An 18,860-nucleotide genomic window follows, 5' to 3' on the forward strand; every position below is an offset into this window, starting at 1 on the left:
AGCATTTTCCTCTTTAGGCACGTAAAATAGCTATGTACGAAGTTAACACACATTCAACGTCCATCTCCCATGTATTCAAAACACTCCTGCAAATATCAATGACGATGATATGTGGCTTGTGATCTGTCGAAACTATTTATCACAGCCAGTAAACTCATCCCAAAGTTGACTAGATGCATTCGCTTTATTTTGTCAGCACCTTTTGATGTAATGAACAAACTATTAGAACATTGTGTTTACAGTAAAAGTAAGTATATTTCTCTAGGGAAATGGTGAGTAGGATAGTCACCGTAGTGAAGGCTCTATATATTCGAAAGTTGTCAGAACAAGAAAATTACCATAACTCTATTTTGAAAATGGCTAAACACTATATAAAAAAATATTCGTACGGAATACAATTAACAATAATATCCGAACAACAGTAGTAACAGTTTGAATTACATTAAAATGTTTAGCTTACATTAAAATACAAATGTTGAGCAAAGCACAGTTTTATTATAAAATAATAAATGTGACAGTTCTGGATATCTAACATATCCTTCTTCAAACACTATCGAAAATAATCCGAAACTGTCACATTTATTATTTTTATAATAAAACAATGCTTTGGTCAGCATTTGTATTTTAATGTAAGTTATTGAATATAGCAAAACTAGTATGAATCAGTTAGTAATTAATATTATGTACATAAAAGGCATATCTTACAAAATTGAGACGTATGACAATAGTATGTATGTTATTTGAGATACAAAGTCAAAGCAACAAAAGACAATTACTTCATCTTACAGCATACTAAAAACTATATATAAAATTTACATATAAAGAATTATTATTATGGTTCTCTATATCCCTATCATTTCCGTTTTTTTGTCACTTTTCTAGACAATAAGGAAATTCGGTAATTTTTTATGTACTATTTTCAGCTTAAATAATAGATCGAAATTCCCTAGAAACTAGGCTGCATGACGAGACTAACGTCATACTACAGTGTACGCATGTTTGGTAAACAGTGTATTTTTGGTTCGATAAGTGTAAGTACTATCCGTTCACACATGTAATATGTCAGACAATACATTCTCGAGAAGAATGTTCCCAATCAACCTACTAATCGTTTCGCTCCGTGATGGACAAACTGCATGTTTGAATAGATACATTATGCTAAGTATACATACTTGCATTTAAAAGCATTTTGACATTTTTCCCTGATATGTTAAGTATCTGAATGAATAGTATAAATTAAGCCTTAGAGGCACACAAATTTCAACAGTCCTTCCCTGAAGTACTAGAGATAGGAATGACTATGTCTTCCTTGTAACTTCAGGTAACTCCTTAATCCGTTACAAGTCATTATAATGTAAATATCGAACATCTAATACACCCTGTTTTTTCCCCATCATCTCGTCGTCGTCGTTTGCATGAATACATTCACGTTCAGAAAAATAGTATCCAGCTACGATTACAATATCAGTTACATATCCTATTTCAACATTGTCTATGTGCAACTTCAAAGATTTAAAGAAGAATAAATGCCCAAATGCCTCCCTTCTGTTTTCATGTTTCTAGTAAGCATCTGATTTTCCAATCAGTACTGTGTCACGTACTATCCAAGGGAACCTTTTAGAAACTGGATGAAACACCAGAACTTCAAACAATTGAATGTTGTTATAGTCTCTTGATTAACCCTTTACGATTTTGCAATATTTAAAACGGAAAATATTTGAATGATTAACGATGTAGGTCGTTCTTATCCTAATTATGGTTATTGAATTTTGTACTATATATATATATATATACAGGGTGTTAAAATGAACTATACCGACAAACTGTAAGAGGTGATTCCTCACATCAAAATAAGAGAAAAAGTTGACATGGACCTATGGCGAAAAGTGCATAGTTTCAGAGCTAGGGCGGTCCAAAATCTCAAAAATGCCAAATTTCAACAGACCCTATTCCGAATTCCAGAAACTGTGGATGCTGATCCTTATCAGCATAAAGAAAGTCACGCATACACAATCCAAAAATGCATATTTCATGAATTTTCAATGGGTATACAGGATATTCCCTACGGGGTGTAATTCTCAGATATGCTCTCAATAGAGTTTTCAGATATACACTGATTTCAAGGAGGGTCCAAAGTAGGAAGGAGGTAAGCCTTGACAACAATGGACATCCAATGCTTCGGAGGGAAGTCGGAAGTGTTATGAACAGGCAGCTCCATGCTTTTTTGTGTTCAGAATAACGTTTGATGCGATGTATTTAGTTACGGTATATTTCAGTTTTTTTTTTTTCCCACTTATAAGCGTGAAAGAAAACATCGCAGCATGCATCTTTCCGAGTACGAGAGATCGTGCTGCTGACAATCCTTAACACTTCCGACATCGCGCCAAAGAATTCCGTGTTCACTGCTATCAAGACTTATCATTTACCTACTTTGGACCAATCTTAAAGTCAGAGCATATCTCAAAATTCGGTTAATGGAATGTCTGGGAATTTCACCCTGCAGGGAATACTCTGTATACCCATTGAACATTAATGAAATGTGTAGTTTTGGACTACGTATGCATGACTTCTTTACGCTGATAAGGACCACCATCCACTGTTTCTCAAATTCGAAATAGGGCCTGTTGAAATTTGACCTTTTCGCGATTTTGGACAGCCCTAGCTCTGAAACTGCACTTTTCCCCACAGGTCCGTATGAACTTTCTTATTTTGATGTGAGAAATCACATCTTACAGTTTGTCGGTTTAGTTCATTAACACCCTGTATATATAAGAGAAAAGCAGTATTACAAAATGTCATAGTTTCATACAATTAATGAAGAGAAGCTGTTTTCAGATTTCATACTTTAAAGTGATCTAAATTTACCATATTAAAAAAACTCGAACTCAAGATTTACCTTTAGATGCTTTTCTATATACTGTATTAGGAACTGAACTGAAGTATGTTCAATATTATTCTTAAAGTAGATTTCCACTAGGACATACTGAAAGCACATTTGCAAAAGAAACAGAGGTTTAGGACACTCGATTTTCGTCTGTACAACGGAGATTTGCATGTCGGAACGGAACTGCGGATGATGGTATAAAGTTCTGTCACCAGCCAGTGAGGATTTGTATTATAGTTTAAATCAGCAAACACTTGTGCCTCTTATTATTATTATTATTATTATTATAATAATAATAATAATAATAATAATAATAATAATAATAATAATAATAATAATAATAATAATAATAATAATAATAATAATAATAATAATAATATGATGGATAAATTATTTCCTTACTACTCTAAATCAACAAGAACAGTGAATTTTTCACAATTTACACAAGGACATATACAATATGTAATAAATAGTAATACTAATTGAAAAAACAAATAAGACAAATTACGAGAAAGCTTTCAAAGATCAGAGCAGAGTATCTGAGAAATAATTGTGCAGAATACCATCAAACGTGCAGAAGTCACAGAAGAAGATATCAACAATTTACATATTATCAGACAATCAAGAAAACGTTCGCATATTCAAGTACAACTGTAAATGATCAGAAATAGTAAATTAAGCGATTGTTTTCGATATTTACATGCCATCCGACGATTCCTGGAATAATAACTAATGATTTCAGTGAAAGCATAGTGAAAAGAAATTAAAGATAAGCGTGAATATACTGGTCTCTCTTTATCTCAGATAAGGAAACTGAGAATTTTATTAAAAATAAAACTCACCATGTCCGTGTTCGTCCCCTATAAGCAGCATAAAGAGAAAAAAAAAAATACCAATGTAAAACAAGTTTCTTTAGTTTGCTAAACAATGAAGATTAATATCTAAAATTTCGTCAGATATTTACATTAGAATTGAACGAACAATTCGATTCGAGAATGTTAATTTAATCATATTGAAGTAACCTAAGCAAAGAAATAACTTCGTACTCTATAAGAGCTGTGATTAGTAGGTATAGTAAAGTCACATACAACGTACATTCCTGTTGAAATTTTTCTTGTCAACACAGTAGCTGCTGAATGAGCTGACTAAAAGAAGTGCAGTATTCACTTTTTAAAAGTATTAAATGAAATGAAAGCTTTTAGTTTAACGTCCCACTATTATTTCCTTTAGGTTAAGGGAGACGATGATTAAGGCAAATGAATGATGAAAGAATCTGCGGAATGAGAAGGTGAAAGGAAACGGGAGTACCCCGAGAAATCCCATGGACACAATGTTGTCCACCACAAACTTGCTTGAGGGGATTCAACTCGAGACCCCATGCATTACGGGTAAGCGCTCTACGATTGAGTCACAGTGTTCCCTTTGAAGGTCCAGAAAGACATCAATGTACCAGTATGAGTTAACTAACAGTCGTAAAGATGGTTTTCGAGGACTACTTTCGTTAAAAAGTGAGTAATATTTTTAAAGGTGTTACAAGTTTTACAATATTGATACACATGCATTTGCGGTGAATATACTACGGGGATGATGTAGTTAAAACCGTAGAAGGTGGTCGCTAGCGCGAATACATACAGTATTTTTCTTTTTTTTTAAACAATGAAAGTGTGTGCAGTACTGCGGCGTAAAGCCGCTAAGATAACAAAAGACTAATTTGGCGATTATTAGGTTGTCTACAAAGTACAGAGCCTTTGGAAGACAAAACAGAATACATTTATTGTTCTTGATAAATAATAATACGAAACTACACGTGCACCATTTTGTTCGATGACTTTCTGGTATTTTCCCTGAAACATAATAATTCCATTGCTGTAAGACTTCTGAGGCTTATGTATACGTGGTTTTCACAGGGCTCTTTGGAAATTAACTTAACATCATTCGGGGAGTTCTGCAAGATCGAAACAAATGGTAGTCTGACAGTGCTAGGTCTAGGTTAAACAGTGAATGCATTAAAATCTCCCAACCAAGTACTCTTAATTTCTGACGGTATATGCGGACTGGCGTTATTAGTATGTATGTGATACCTTTTCTGTTTACCAGTTCCGGATGTTTCTTTTCAATTGTTAGATGCACTCGCGCTAATTGTCAACAGTACAGGTCCGAGTCTATTGTTTTGCCCGGCATCAGCAACTCGTGATGCACAATGTTCTTCCATCCCATCAAACGCACAGCATAACCTTCCTGAACGTCAACGCAACTTTGCAATAGATTGTGGAGCTTCTTCTCGCTTCGGCCACGATCTTTTTCGCACATTGTTGTAGTGTGTTATATCCATTTTTCATCAGTCGTGATCAACTGCTTCAGAAATAGCTCGAGTTCGTTACGTTTCAGTAGACATTCGCAGACAGAACGGCGATCAAGTAAACGTTTTTGAGTCAGATCATGTGGCTCCCAAGCGTCAAGCTTCTTTTAGTAGCCAGGTATCTTTGAATGGTTTAACATTATTTGGTGATGATTTAGGTAATTAGTGATGCCATGACTGTTTATATGACGGTTTTCGTCGACTTTAGCCAAAATACCATCCACTTCTTCTGTAACTGATCGTCCACTGCAAGGATCATCTTGGACATCGACATTTACTTGGACATCCAAAACGAATCATCTTTTGGTTGTTGCTTTTGATACCGCATCTTGCCCATAACAACATAAATTTCTTCACGGACCTGGGCAGTACTTGTACCTTTATCGGAATAGTAAATGATTATGGTTTAATTAGGACGTCAGCAGCGAGACTATTTGTTCACCTTTATTAAAATACAATTGTAAAATGTAGCGCAGGTTTCCGGAAAGTTCACTCGTCTTCACAGTGCAATACCTTTCGCCTGATTATAAGAATTCCAATCTTTATTTCCACATCAACTAGCTTCAACTGTCAGCTGTCAAATGACTTAGGTCTGATCAGTTGCAACTCATATACCCTGATATTTGGGACAATAACACCATCTCGTGTGCAAAAGGCTCAACTTTTTTAGACGGCCTGATATTACTTTGTGTGTTTAAACTGAGACTTAACGCTATCGAAACACTTATTGTACGAAAGGTAAAGAGGCAATGGATCATACTACAGCAACACGATGGATAAAGAAATTTTACTTGTATTGCAAGTGCCTCAATCAGCTAAAGTCAAGTAGGCCGAAACTTGTGGATTACGATGTCGTGGGCCAGGCCATACAGGTAAATTCGACAACTTGATTCGGAGGTTATTTAGCCGAGTCTAGTATCTTAGTCCAGTGTGACTCGTTTCCTTCGCTAACTTGGCAAAGGCACACAGGTGACTTCATGTGCAAGAAACAAGCACAACTAATCTGCATTTCCTGAAATGAATAATAATGTGTGACAAAAAGTTGATACTTTTCCGAGATTCTACCGTGCATAAGCAGTGGTTAAACAAACGTATGGGCAAACACGAGCGCTGCAAATTCAAGGTGATCTCTGCGTCCGCTAAAGAAATGAGAGGACAATTTACCATAAGTTCGCCCCAGACGATCGAACTTTTAATGTCAATCTGCATGCCGAACATTTGTGTGTGCCTAAAGTAATATATACTGGTGAATACAAAGCGAGCCCTTCTGCAGAAGAACAACGTAATATATCATACTCTCGAACAACCCAGAAAATACTCCAGAAACTTCAAGGAATTGAATTAACACCATGCAAATACAATCTAGACCCTGAACACTCGGATTCTTACTTATTCACATCTATAGATATTCCCTGCGTTGAAAATGCTTCAAGAAATAAGACGAGGTAGACGCTACAGTACAAGAGTTCTTTGCCTTGAAGGATAAGAATTGGTATTGGCGTGGAATCGAAGACCTGGCCGGAGGGTAGCTTCAAACGATGAAATATGATAGCCTCTATTTTGAGTGCTCGGTAATTCTGGATGCAACCTGTCGCATAAACCAAATAAGTGTCCGCAATATTGCAAAACTTTTGACTCACCTAAATGTACCAAATTATAGCTTATTTTCAAGATGCGATGTATTCAAGTGTTAGAAAAATAATTACAGTTTATGTAACAATTACAGATCTTAATAGTAGATGCGGATGTACTTTCCTCAAATTTATTATCAGAGAACCTAAAATGATGTTCGCTATGTAGCAAAAACGTCTAGATGCTCCTCTAACGAGTATGTAATTCCCTAAGCTTGAAGTAAACAACCTTCTCCGAAAGTTTAAGAAATCGGTGCCCGATTCCAGTATAAAAATGTTTGTTTCGAGCTACTGTATATTCTTAAATGTGACTGTATACTATTCGAAACTATTTAGGAATGACGTCAAACAGGTCACATCATATTTCTGATGTAGAGCGTAAAATTATAAATTAAGAATTTACTGTTCTAATATCGGTGTATTAGCATTTACAAACTATTGAACTATGGTTATTCAAACTGCACTATAAAATAAAAATGTTATGAAAATACAGGAGAAAATCGGTAACATTAAGCTCTGCATGCATAAGGAGCTAACCTACCAGATAATTAATTAGGTTAATGGTACCACAGGATCTATCATTAAAAAAATCTACAAATCAAATTAAAAACCTTTTCCTAAATATACTTTTCAAGTCAAAAAGAGAAATCAAATTTCATTTGCTACCACTAAACTTAATCGGATGTAAGAAAGACAAGAGGATGATGCGAAGGATGTGGACCTGTCCTTAGTCACTTGAAAAACCTCAATTACGTACACTTCTTGTTTTTTTTCTAACCTAATAGCATGTCTAGCAGTTTCCCACGAAACGTTAGACACTTAAAGAGTAATGAAGGTAAGGTTTTTAATTTGCAATAGCTCTCATGCGCAACTATGATCACTATTTAAAATCCTACATGCTATTCTACAGTTCAGTCATGCTGATTAGTTGTTGTAACTGTTTTGAATGTACCCAGAACACCAAAGTGAAAAATTTAATATCCAGTTTCAAGCTAAGATACCTATAATTCTTACTTCTTAATCCTCTTATTGTGGCTATACAAAGACTTCAAAACAGCCTTGCAATTAAGACGAAAGAGTGAAAAAAAAATCACAACCTGCCTTATATTCTGGCTGCAATACTTCCAATCCAATGGAAAATATGAACATAATATGTAACCAATACTACGAAAATACAATATACTTACGTAGAGACGCTCCAGATCCTACTTTCATACGAGCAGCTGCGGCATATTGGGCTCTGGCCTTTGCACGTTGGGCTGCTTGTAAGTCTATGGCACTGTTAGATCTGAGAGCAGGACTGTGTCTTGGAGATCCACCTCCATGTCCATCCACTAAAAAGATAGTTATGAAAAATTGACGCCTCACGTTCGATTAAATCAGAGCCCAAGTGAATAAAAAAGAAAATGACATCACCATTAATTATTGAAACTATTTTTAGCTATAGTTGTCAGCTTTATAAGATTTGTACATGAAGAAAAGGTTGCTGACAACTAAAGCTAAAATGCAGAATTTCAGCAACTGAGAAGGTCAGTTCCAAAACCAGCCAAATCCATTTTGAGCAAAAATTGAAACAGTGCTTGTTCCAAGTTCTTTCGCACTTCCCGCTATCTGAAACGAGGAAAAATGTTTAAAACCTTATCTCAAATTTCGCTCAAAATAGACTCGGCAGGTTTTGAAAATGACTTTCGCAATTAATAATGCAGAGTTTTGAAATTTCTTTTTACGATTTTAAACCTTGCAGTTCTTTTTTTTTAAAAAAATATAGTATTAATTAATTGTCCATTTAATTCAACAAGCAAAACTGATTTTTATTATGCCTGTGTATTTACAAAGTTAATTTTTATTTCAAGAATTTTTCTGTTGCCTTACTCGATCACTTTGTATGTTGAAAAAAATTAGCACCAAGAGAATTCACATACTTAATTGGTAAATATACAATCGACAGATATTGTAACATCTTCACACGGAAACAGTAAAATCACTGTTTAGAAAGCATTCATAATTAATCTGCTCAAAAGAGGAACACACATTATTATAATAATATAGCTTTATATATATATATATAAATAAACAATGAGCACTGTCCAAGAAGCACTCTCAAAATATAAACCAAATTAGTGCTGTACTTTACATTCCCTTCAAGTCCAATTGGTCCCGAAAGAACACCTGTGAGTATTTGCATTCTTGGAAAAGCAAGGTGTGATATGCTATCTGTCAATGTGATAATTAGTATACGAAGAGGAATATTAGTGCCAGAATTAAGAAACATGTAAGAGATTCTAAAGAACAGAATTCGACTCTTCTGGTATGTTAACACATTTAGGATTTCCCAACAACAGTGTTAAGAAAGACAAGATTATTCACCAAACAACTTTTTCAATGTAAAGGAACGTGTCATTTTAGGACAAAGAAGTCTGAATTACATCCCGATGAAGGGAATCGGATAAAAACTGGGACTGTGTTATTAATGGTAAACACTAACTTGGTTTATATACCGTGAGTTTATCTATTACTGGTTGTTCGTTTTTGCAAACTACAATACATTATTGCAATTTTGTGTATTACTGTTTTTGAACAAATTAGGTACATGAATGTTTTCTAGACAGTGATTATATTGTCTTCTCGTGAAGATATTATCATTGATGCATTTTGTACTGAGTAATTAGGTATGTAAGTTCTTGGTGTTATTTCTTTCAACGTACACGTGACTGCAGATAGGAACAAAAAAAAAAAAAAAAGTTCTTGAAATAACTTTCCTGGATAAATTCACAGGCATAATGATGTCAATTTTACTATTAAGTTAATAAGAATATGCTAGAAATTTTAATTTTTACCCTCTTGGTTCCTTACATACGTAGGATCAACGATGTTCTTGTGCATTAAAAATAAGCGGACAGGCGTCACAGCGTTTTTCGAATTTTTCATTTTAATAAGGGGTGGAGGTGGAGGGAAAGAGAATGTTTCTACTTTTCCACCACATTGAAATTGACATTATCTATTGTTTATGATTGCATCACTGGAAAACGGCCGACCCGTTTGAACTGAATGTTGGAACAGAGCACACCTACCTTAAGCTGGGCATTTACCATGTCACCAGCGCCTCCTATGTGGGTAGGGAAGTTCAAAACTTAAATCAAAAATAAATTATCCTATTTTATCATTACACTTATTGAAATGAGTATTCTAAACTTTCTATAAATCTATTTTCCTCGTGTGAAGAACAAGCATTTCAGCTAGTTTACATATAAGAAAGCAAAGTTCCTTTGAGTGAGCGTGCTCATAGGTCTCAGACGACGACAAATTATGCAAAATCTGCTTACATAACTGGATTTAAAGAAACTATGCAGTGTTACTGATTCCTCACAATTCCCTTTCAATTTGAAAACTTTACTTGGATTTATTACGGCGAACTTTGAGCTGCATACTATAAATACCAGTACCCTCAAGTACCCTCAAATGCAGGGCCCCTATTCTCATGTACAGTACAATGGTAATCACTTTCGAGCATTATTATACATACTTTTGAACGTTAATATATACATGTATGTAATAGCGGAGCTTAATTTAATGATTATACAGCCATGATATTTTTGGAAAGTAAAGTCACTGACGAAATGCCTATATGTCTTACGGTTATCGGCAAAGAAGCCACTCAAGATGTCTATGTATTACTAGGCACTTAGAATTCTGTTGGTGTAAGTTGTACTATTACGTAAGAGAAAGCATAATTATGGTTTTCTGGGTCATGGAAGTTTTGTGGTTGGGCACCGCTACGAATCCAAAATTTAGTATATTACGAACAAGATTAAGAGTGTCTCAGTGGCGGATCCTGGGGAAAGGGGGCGATCGCCCCCCTAGAAGAGGAAACTTTCTTATTTTATATATATAAATATAACTCATCCGAGTGTTTAGGGACAACCTACCCCCCCTTCAGAAGTCCGTCCTGGATCCGCCCCTGCAGTGCCTTATACTGATGGAAGGGGGGGCTATAAGAATATAGTTTTCTCTAGGTATAATTAGAGTCCTAAATATGCTAGCTCTAAATTCATTCTATAGTCGAATTATAACCTTTAAGTTAGCTAGTGTATGTTAACTGCATTCGTGTACTCTCAACTTTAAAATTTCCCAACCTCACTAGATACTACTTCAGATATAGTTGCGGCAAATTTCGCTAAGAAAAACAATATCTTTATCTAACAAGTCTAACGGACGCAGAAAGAACTTGAAACGAACCTTATCATTTGTATACTATTTCCCAGAATACGACACATTTTATTTGTTAACGTTATGAATAACAGGTTATTTTTTTACATGTAATATTTCGTGTTTTCATAGTCTCCTGGAATTCATAATAACATTTTACAGAAATTAGTGATTCAGGTGAATACATTTAGAAACTTTCGTAAGAACAAGTATTGATAGCAAGGCAATTTACTACTAGATCCACTACAATGTCTTATTCTACAATAACTACAATCTATAAGTAGTGCATTACTTATTTCATAATATTCTAGAACATTGAACTATGACTATGTAATCTGCTAAATGCAACATATGTTATGAGAAAGTATTTCAAAACAAGATATCGATAGTTTCAACAAAATATTACAGACATTTGAAGAATATCAAGTACTTTGGTCAAAAAAATGCTCCATAGCTGCAAACAGCCAAAATCAACCATATCATAGTTTTTTTAAAATGATAAAACTTGTTTTTCTTTACATAAAGGTAATAAAAGACCACGAAAACTTACAGAAAGCAATAGAAATATAATGTGCAAAATTATAAAATATGACTTCTAAAATCATAATAACCCTAATACACACACTAAGTAATTATAGATAGTTAATAAGCAAATTTAACTGGCTTCTTTGGGTTGTGTTATTGCTTCCAATATTAACTGTAAATTTAGTGTTTAGTTTTTAAATATGATAGCTTTAACAATAATATAATTTTCAAATATGCAAGCGCATTGATGGCGTGATTTATTATTTTCTCAATTAATTCACAGATTGCTACATAAGTAACCACACATACACAATAATAATATTAATATGATAATAATCGGGTGTCGGGGGTTAAACTCAAAAATACACAGAAAACATCCACAAAGAACATACAATATAAACAAACATCGTTTCAGAGGTGCAGTAGGTCGGTTTGTACACTCTCTGTAATCAGGTAATAATTTAGAACGGCTATTACCGTTAAGAAATTCTTGAAAAGATTAAGATATCAATGATGATTTTAACTGTCTGATATCTAGGGATAGTTCAAATTCATGTGATAAGTAGTGCCCAGTTGTAGTTAAATGGTTACTGATTGAGCTTTCGGCGCAGGGAACTTGGGTTCGATACCCAGTGGTTCGGATTTCGTGTTAAACTGTAGGTCCGCGACTTGAATAAACTTGATGGTGAAAACGAGTGTTAAAACAAACCCTACTTGAACCATAATGATGAATAATTTGCACCTAACATTCTCTCATTTGGTCTGATGTTATAGTTATACTCGATATATATTTATTTGCATCTATGAGTAGGGGTATAAATGTACTACATTTTTTTTTTTATCTGGTTTTATGGGTATCACGGAGAATTAACTGAATCTACAAATTACACTCATATGCTAAAGAAAACTTTTTGACTATTCATTACATATGAAAGATACGGTCTGAAGATCTTTCTACGACTTGAACATACGTACTATCATAAAAGAATGAAATACTAGTGGGAGCCCTGATGTAACTTTTGTATCCAGATTGCTAAGTTTTGAAACGCGTAGAAATGCATTAACATGCGCAGTTTCTATTCTATTCCTAATCTCTACTGAACAGCAACTACACAAAAAAGCTTAAATAAAACAAAAAAGCAAAAAGCGCACACACAACACATAATCACCATGACAGAAACAAAATCACATACGAAATAAAAAGCAAATCAAAACAAGAAGTGAAAGTATCGAACCGTGCAGAGAGTAATTAGTATGTTAAAGAAGAAGAAAGGATAAAAAACGAAAGTAAAAAAACACTGTTCCAAACGAAAAAACACAAATGAATCAATATTCAAAAAATGAATATCTGTACTACAACAAATCAACTTTTACTACATACTGATTTTGTATAAATGCACAAAAAATGGTAAGTTCGGACTTCTGACTAATGAAATACTTTTTTAAAATTTCAAGATTGTGAATTGCATCAGTTATTTTGTATAATAATCCTAATCTAGTTAATTTTACACATTAAGTGAATATCATGTGTAACTGAAACAATACTCATAGCATATTTTTAACGAAAAATAAAATGTGTGGTAGACAAAATATAAAATAAATTTTAAAAATGTAGGCACTGATCAAGGATTTGGAAAAGACTATCTATTTTTCTGGTCTACAACGATCAATGTCATCAATATTTAGAAATTATCCACACACTTGTGACATTACATCAAATTTCGAACATCTTGTGATTTTCTGGTTCATTAGAATTATCTTAAACAACATTTGAATTATCTTAAAATTCAAAATATTATATATAACAGGAACATTTAAATGTAACCTAGGTTCGCAAGGAACAGTGATATGGAACAATTGGTAATTATTTGAAAAATCGTACAACAATAATTTACTGTGAAGTCATCATATGAATTCGCAAACGTGGGACGTAAACTTCAGAAGACAATACCTTTCTTAACTGGAATTATACCTTATGACAACTTTCATCAAATCGTTTAAACTACAATATTATAAAACTAAATACACGATTCTAATATATTAAATTTCTTTTGTGCACCAGTTTTCATTGTACATCTAACACGTTCAGTTGTTTACTGAGTGATACGTGTTCAGCACATCGAATTTTCAAGCACCTTTAGACGTTTAAAAAGTTGGTTTCCTGTTTAAATACAGATCTGGTGACTACATCTGCAATTATATATACACACTAATTGTTGCGTCCAAGCTTTCGGCCCGCTCATGGGTATCCAGTTTTGAAATAATAATAATAATAAAAAGAGAAAGAAAGAAAGAAACAATGTAACTTTAAAGTCCTAAATAAACATCATAATAGTTTTAAATCTGCAAATTGCGTGCACGCTAGCGACATCTGCGGCAGATAGGAAGGCCTATTAGCTCGACTGTTGACTATTAGGTATTAGCGTTACGAACTAACTGACATGTTTTGTTATTATAAATAGGATTCAGCAGTTGAGTAATTAATTAGTAACATTTTTTTTTTCTAGTGAACATAAACATAATAATGAAAGTACAAGCGTAGCAAAGGAAAGAGTTCATTATACGTGTTATTTGTTTTAACTGCTCTTTGTACGTGAAATTTTATAGTTATTATGTCAGTCAACTCATATATATATAACTCATTGACAAATGACCGATACTCTAAGAAGTTACCATCATCATAACGGCATGCGAAAAGCACTAGCTTCCTTTATTTTGCATATCGATAAAGGTGCAGGCCTATTGAAAAATAGATGGACTGATAACTTTTGAATACTTATTGCAAGGAGAAAACATCTTTTAAAATGTGAGGCGAATCATTAATCTTATCCTGCACATGAATTGCTATGGTCCTTCATATGAATTAGTAGTCTGATGTTCATTTCAATAGTCCAGACTGTCAGCAAAAATCAGTCCATTTGCAATGGACTCAATTTGTATTTGAAAATAAATTTTGCTTCTGACATAGCCAGAATAAAGGACTGTCTAAGGAATGAATATTACCAACTGTTCCAAACTATAGTTAGTATTTACCTATCCCATGCGTGTTAGTAGTCAGACAAAAGACACACCTGAATCACTCTTAGGACTTGCAAGCACAGGAATGCCTGAGCGTCTAGTAAGAGAGGGAACACGGTGAAGGTTTTCTGTGCTACCTGTAGTGCTAGATGCTCTCGATCGAGGCGTTGTACCTCGACCAGACCCAGTCGTGTTCAGTGAATTGCTCGAACTAGAGTTTGACATTGACAATTCGCCATGAAGTAACCGTTTGTATGAACTATCTAAGGAGTTCAGTAAACTGTCAGCCTGGTCCCGAAAGTGATCAGCAAATCCCCAGAAGGCTCTGCAAATAGAACACACATATTTAAGTTCTCTACTATTAATTAGAACACACATATTTAAGTTCTCTACTATTAATTCTAACTACAATGATTATGAAGTAAAACTACGTAATTCTGCACAATCACAAGAAATTTCAACATTACTATTCTAATTGCTAAATTGCTTGAAGTCTAAAAAATACAACAGCAGGAGCATAACGCACAATACGTAACTTTGAATTCTCTTCTGTTTTTTCCAAGTAATTAATTAGTAAACCATACATTTCAATTAAATTTCGTTGATATTTTAGTTCTTTCAAGAAAACGTAATTGTCTTGATATTTCAATTATTGTATAGCAGTAATAAATTTTTACTCCCTTCAAATAACGAATAAACTTCATGAACGTTTTTCTTATTTAGATTTATGCTTGAAACAATTCTGTCTGTCCAAAGTATAAGGGACACTGTAAGTAAGTTTCCTATTCGGGTAATGATTAAAAAAAAAAAAAAAAAAAAAAAAGCGACTTCACGGTGTTTCTCAAAACACATTGTACAGATAAAAGTTTTATTATGACTTTTGTCCTCAGTTTTTTCTCAATTGAGTTGGACGAGAATGACTTTTTTCACGGTTCTAGAAATTAAAAAAAAAATCTTTGATGAGAAACAAGTTTCTTAGTCAATTATATTAAGTTCCTGAACTTATCTCAAAAAACTTGAATTATTCATCAGTATGAGTGATCGAATTTTAGATTTATTATAACTTCAAGAAACTGGTATTCTTTTTTTATTTTTTTATTATTATTATTATTATTATTATTATTTACAATTTGCGTTTCTAAAACAAACCAAACGGGGCACGGAACATACAAAATCTGTGTATTTCTTCATTATTACACATTACATCTACAAACTACTGAATATAACTGGTCCAGCTGTGAATTTTTTAAAATTGTTTTGGCTGTTGCATATCATTTAGTACATATTAGAGAAGATAATTTTGGTGGTGCTTACCCTTCACCTTAAAAACAAAGAAATCTATCAAAATATCAAACAACCGTCTTAGCATGCGTGATAAACGATCAGGAGGTTTTCTAATTTGTGTAAACTTCTTTTGGGTTATCTCTATAGAAAATCTCACGGCCGATACGAACCAGGATATTATACACAAGGTGTTGAGAGGTGATTCCTGACACCAAGATAAGACAAAAAGTACAGACCAACCTGGGTGCACAAATGCTTTCTTTCAGAGTTATAGGATGCCGAAAACATGGAAAAATGAACTTTAGAGGTCCATAGCTCCAAAATTGTGAGACCTACCGTAGTCGGGTCAAGATTTCACTTATGAACTAATATGTGCCCTATCCAAATTTCAGAATCCTGAAGTACTCACGAAGCATTTTTTATAGAGGGAGTTTGGTTACGGGCACATAAGTTGAAGTACTCACCAACTACTGCTATAAAACTGTTGCGGAAGTACCACAGGATTCTGAAATTTGGATAGGGCACATATTAGTTCATAAGTGAAGTCCTGACCCGACTACGGTAGGTCATATAGTTTTGAAGCTATGAACCTCTCAAGTTTATTTTTTCATGTTTTCGGCACCCTATAACTCCGAAAGGAAGCATTTGTGAACCCAAGTTGGTTGGTTTTGTTTTATCTTGGTGTCAGGAATAACCTCCCAAACGTTGTCGGTGTTGTTTTCAAACACCCTATATATGTGTTAAAACTAGTAAATAAAAGACATTTCGCTGGGAAATTTCTAAAAGTATACTTATCTCTGGCTGATGTAAATCACTTTCTTTTTCCCGCGATTACATAATTGGTAAGGCACTTTACAAACTGGCTGACCAAGCTCGATTCCCAATGGAGGGCGGAAATTATATTTCGTTCCAACATAGCTCAGGGGTTAGAAACAAAAATTTCCTAACATCCATAAAATGGATATTTGAAGAGTAACGATGTCCAGATCATAGTGCTGGCTATGTCACCTTCCTATGTCTTGAAGTCAAGAAACTGTAGACTTCAAGTGTAGAAAGTGTAGTGCATATGAAGACCTGAACTGTCCCGAATATGGGAAACCATTTCGTTCCTTACGATGGCAACCATGAATTATTTTCAACGAAAAGGAAAGCTCTAGTACTTGAAACTTATATTCGCTGATCATCACTGTTACTATGAGGAATGCTATGAGAATACTGGGTATTCTTTACAGATTTACTGAAACTCGCGATCTCAAATCACCAATATTTTCTTCAAAACTACCTAAAATTGAATATTGCTCACCAATATGGAATATGGCCTTGCTTCAAACTTATCCCGTTTTGGTTCTGTTCTTACCCTTTTTCTTGCCATTGTGAAACAACGAGTCCCTTCAGTGCATATTCTTTAATAAAACACAGCTCCTAAACAAACTTAATATTCAGACTCCAATTACGACGCATGGTGACAGACAAGTTGTTTCTCCATAAAATTATCAATGGGAAAATTAACTCCGGTTTAACTGTTTCTGTTCTCAGTTTTCATGTACCTTATCGCCTTACTCCCAGTCACACGTCACTATCATACGTAACACCCAGACTATCCGTTATACAACGTTCCTTATATTTCAGGCTGGCATATATTGTATAATAGTTTATCGTCAGATGTTGATATTTTCGACTCTGAAAATCATTTTAGAAACAATTTGAAGTTTGTACATGTTCTAAATACCTTATATATTTTATTTTTTATTATTTTGTGTATATTTTCTTTTTTCTTATTTCCTCTATACTTTGTTCCATTGTTTCAGTGTAAAATGGACTTAGATCTGTATCTGAAACATCTATAAATAAATTAATAAATGTAAAATTTTTGGTTATAGATAAAGTCAAAAAGATACCTGTCTTGCTCACTTTTGTTCTGTTATGGATTTGTTAAAAAGAAATCAATTAAACGCTGAATGTTTCTGCTGTCTGCATTGTCAAGATATAGGTAGAAAAAAAAAGGAAGGTTAGAGGGCATAGGATGAGTGAGAATTAATTCTACAGGTGATAACTATGGGTAACTCGTACCAGGGCGCAAAATTTCAAAGTCAAGACTCACTCGGCAATCCAAAAATGATGGTCGCCAGTATCTCTCGCCCTCTCATTCAGTGACAATTATTTTCGTGCGGAACAGAAACTGCGCAGCCCTGTGAGTTTAGGCAGAAATCATTCTTACTGAACACTGGTCGCCAAATCTAAATTTCAAGTCATCAATGGCGACCGGAAATTTTGTGCCCTGACTCGTACATACATTGACATATCTGTACTATTACACACTAACGTCTCGAATATTTTAATCGTAGTTTACTTTCGTCCGTCATGAATTGAAGCACCCCACCCAATAACACTGTATGGCTTATTATGGAATGAGTTGATTTGCAAGTGGAATTAAGTAGTGCACGGAAGATGAATGACATATACTGAAAGGCTTCTTTCTGCAATGCGCAAATGATGGCATTAGTATGCTGGAAAACTGAGTGGGACAATGCTGTAGTCCACGAACATACTACAGGTTTACTTCGTTTTTCCCGAATCAACTGAACTGACTGTGTTATTCGGTGGGAATTATTGACTTCGAGACATTACTATAATATTTACATAATATATATATATATATATATATATATATAAAACTTACTTTCGAGAAGACGCTCTTGCTTCAGGATCAGCATCGGCAATTCCCTTTCGAATTGCATCTTGTAGAAGTGCAATATGCTTCTCTAAAGTATGGGTTGGCCACGTATGAAGCAACTGATCCAAAAATTCACAGCACGCTCGACGAATATCCTTCGATTTTGAGCTTAAATTTGATGCTATTATTGGGATGAGTCGAGGGGAATGTGTATTTTGAATAATAAAACGAATAGCCACAATACCAGCTGTTGCCATCACCTACAAAGAAACGTACAAA

The 18,860-nt window shown here is 34.2% G+C and overlaps 1 protein-coding gene across 17 annotated transcripts in view; it reads right to left on the reverse strand.

Annotated features, from left to right (window-relative positions):
* The window catches only part of chb (CLIP-associating protein), a 595,254-nt gene that overhangs the window by 63,740 nt on the left and 512,654 nt on the right, over positions 1 to 18,860 (reverse strand). For 15 of the 17 annotated variants that reach the window (XM_081736296.1, XM_081736291.1, XM_081736295.1 and 12 more), the window contains 4 exons: positions 18,588 to 18,841; positions 14,677 to 14,948; positions 8,062 to 8,208; positions 3,727 to 3,744 (listed from right to left, as the gene is read on the reverse strand). In XM_081736296.1, coding sequence (XP_081592422.1) covers positions 3,727 to 3,744; positions 8,062 to 8,208; positions 14,677 to 14,948; positions 18,588 to 18,841 — 691 coding nt within the window. The remainder of the gene's footprint in view (positions 1 to 3,726; positions 3,745 to 8,061; positions 8,209 to 14,676; positions 14,949 to 18,587; positions 18,842 to 18,860) is intronic. The other 2 variants (XM_081736293.1, XM_081736286.1) reach the window with 2 other exon arrangements.

Source organism: Thermobia domestica, chromosome 13, assembly GCF_964235325.1.
Source record: "Thermobia domestica chromosome 13, izTheDome1.hap1.1, whole genome shotgun sequence".
In the NCBI taxonomy this organism is placed as follows: domain Eukaryota; kingdom Metazoa; phylum Arthropoda; class Insecta; order Zygentoma; family Lepismatidae; genus Thermobia; species Thermobia domestica.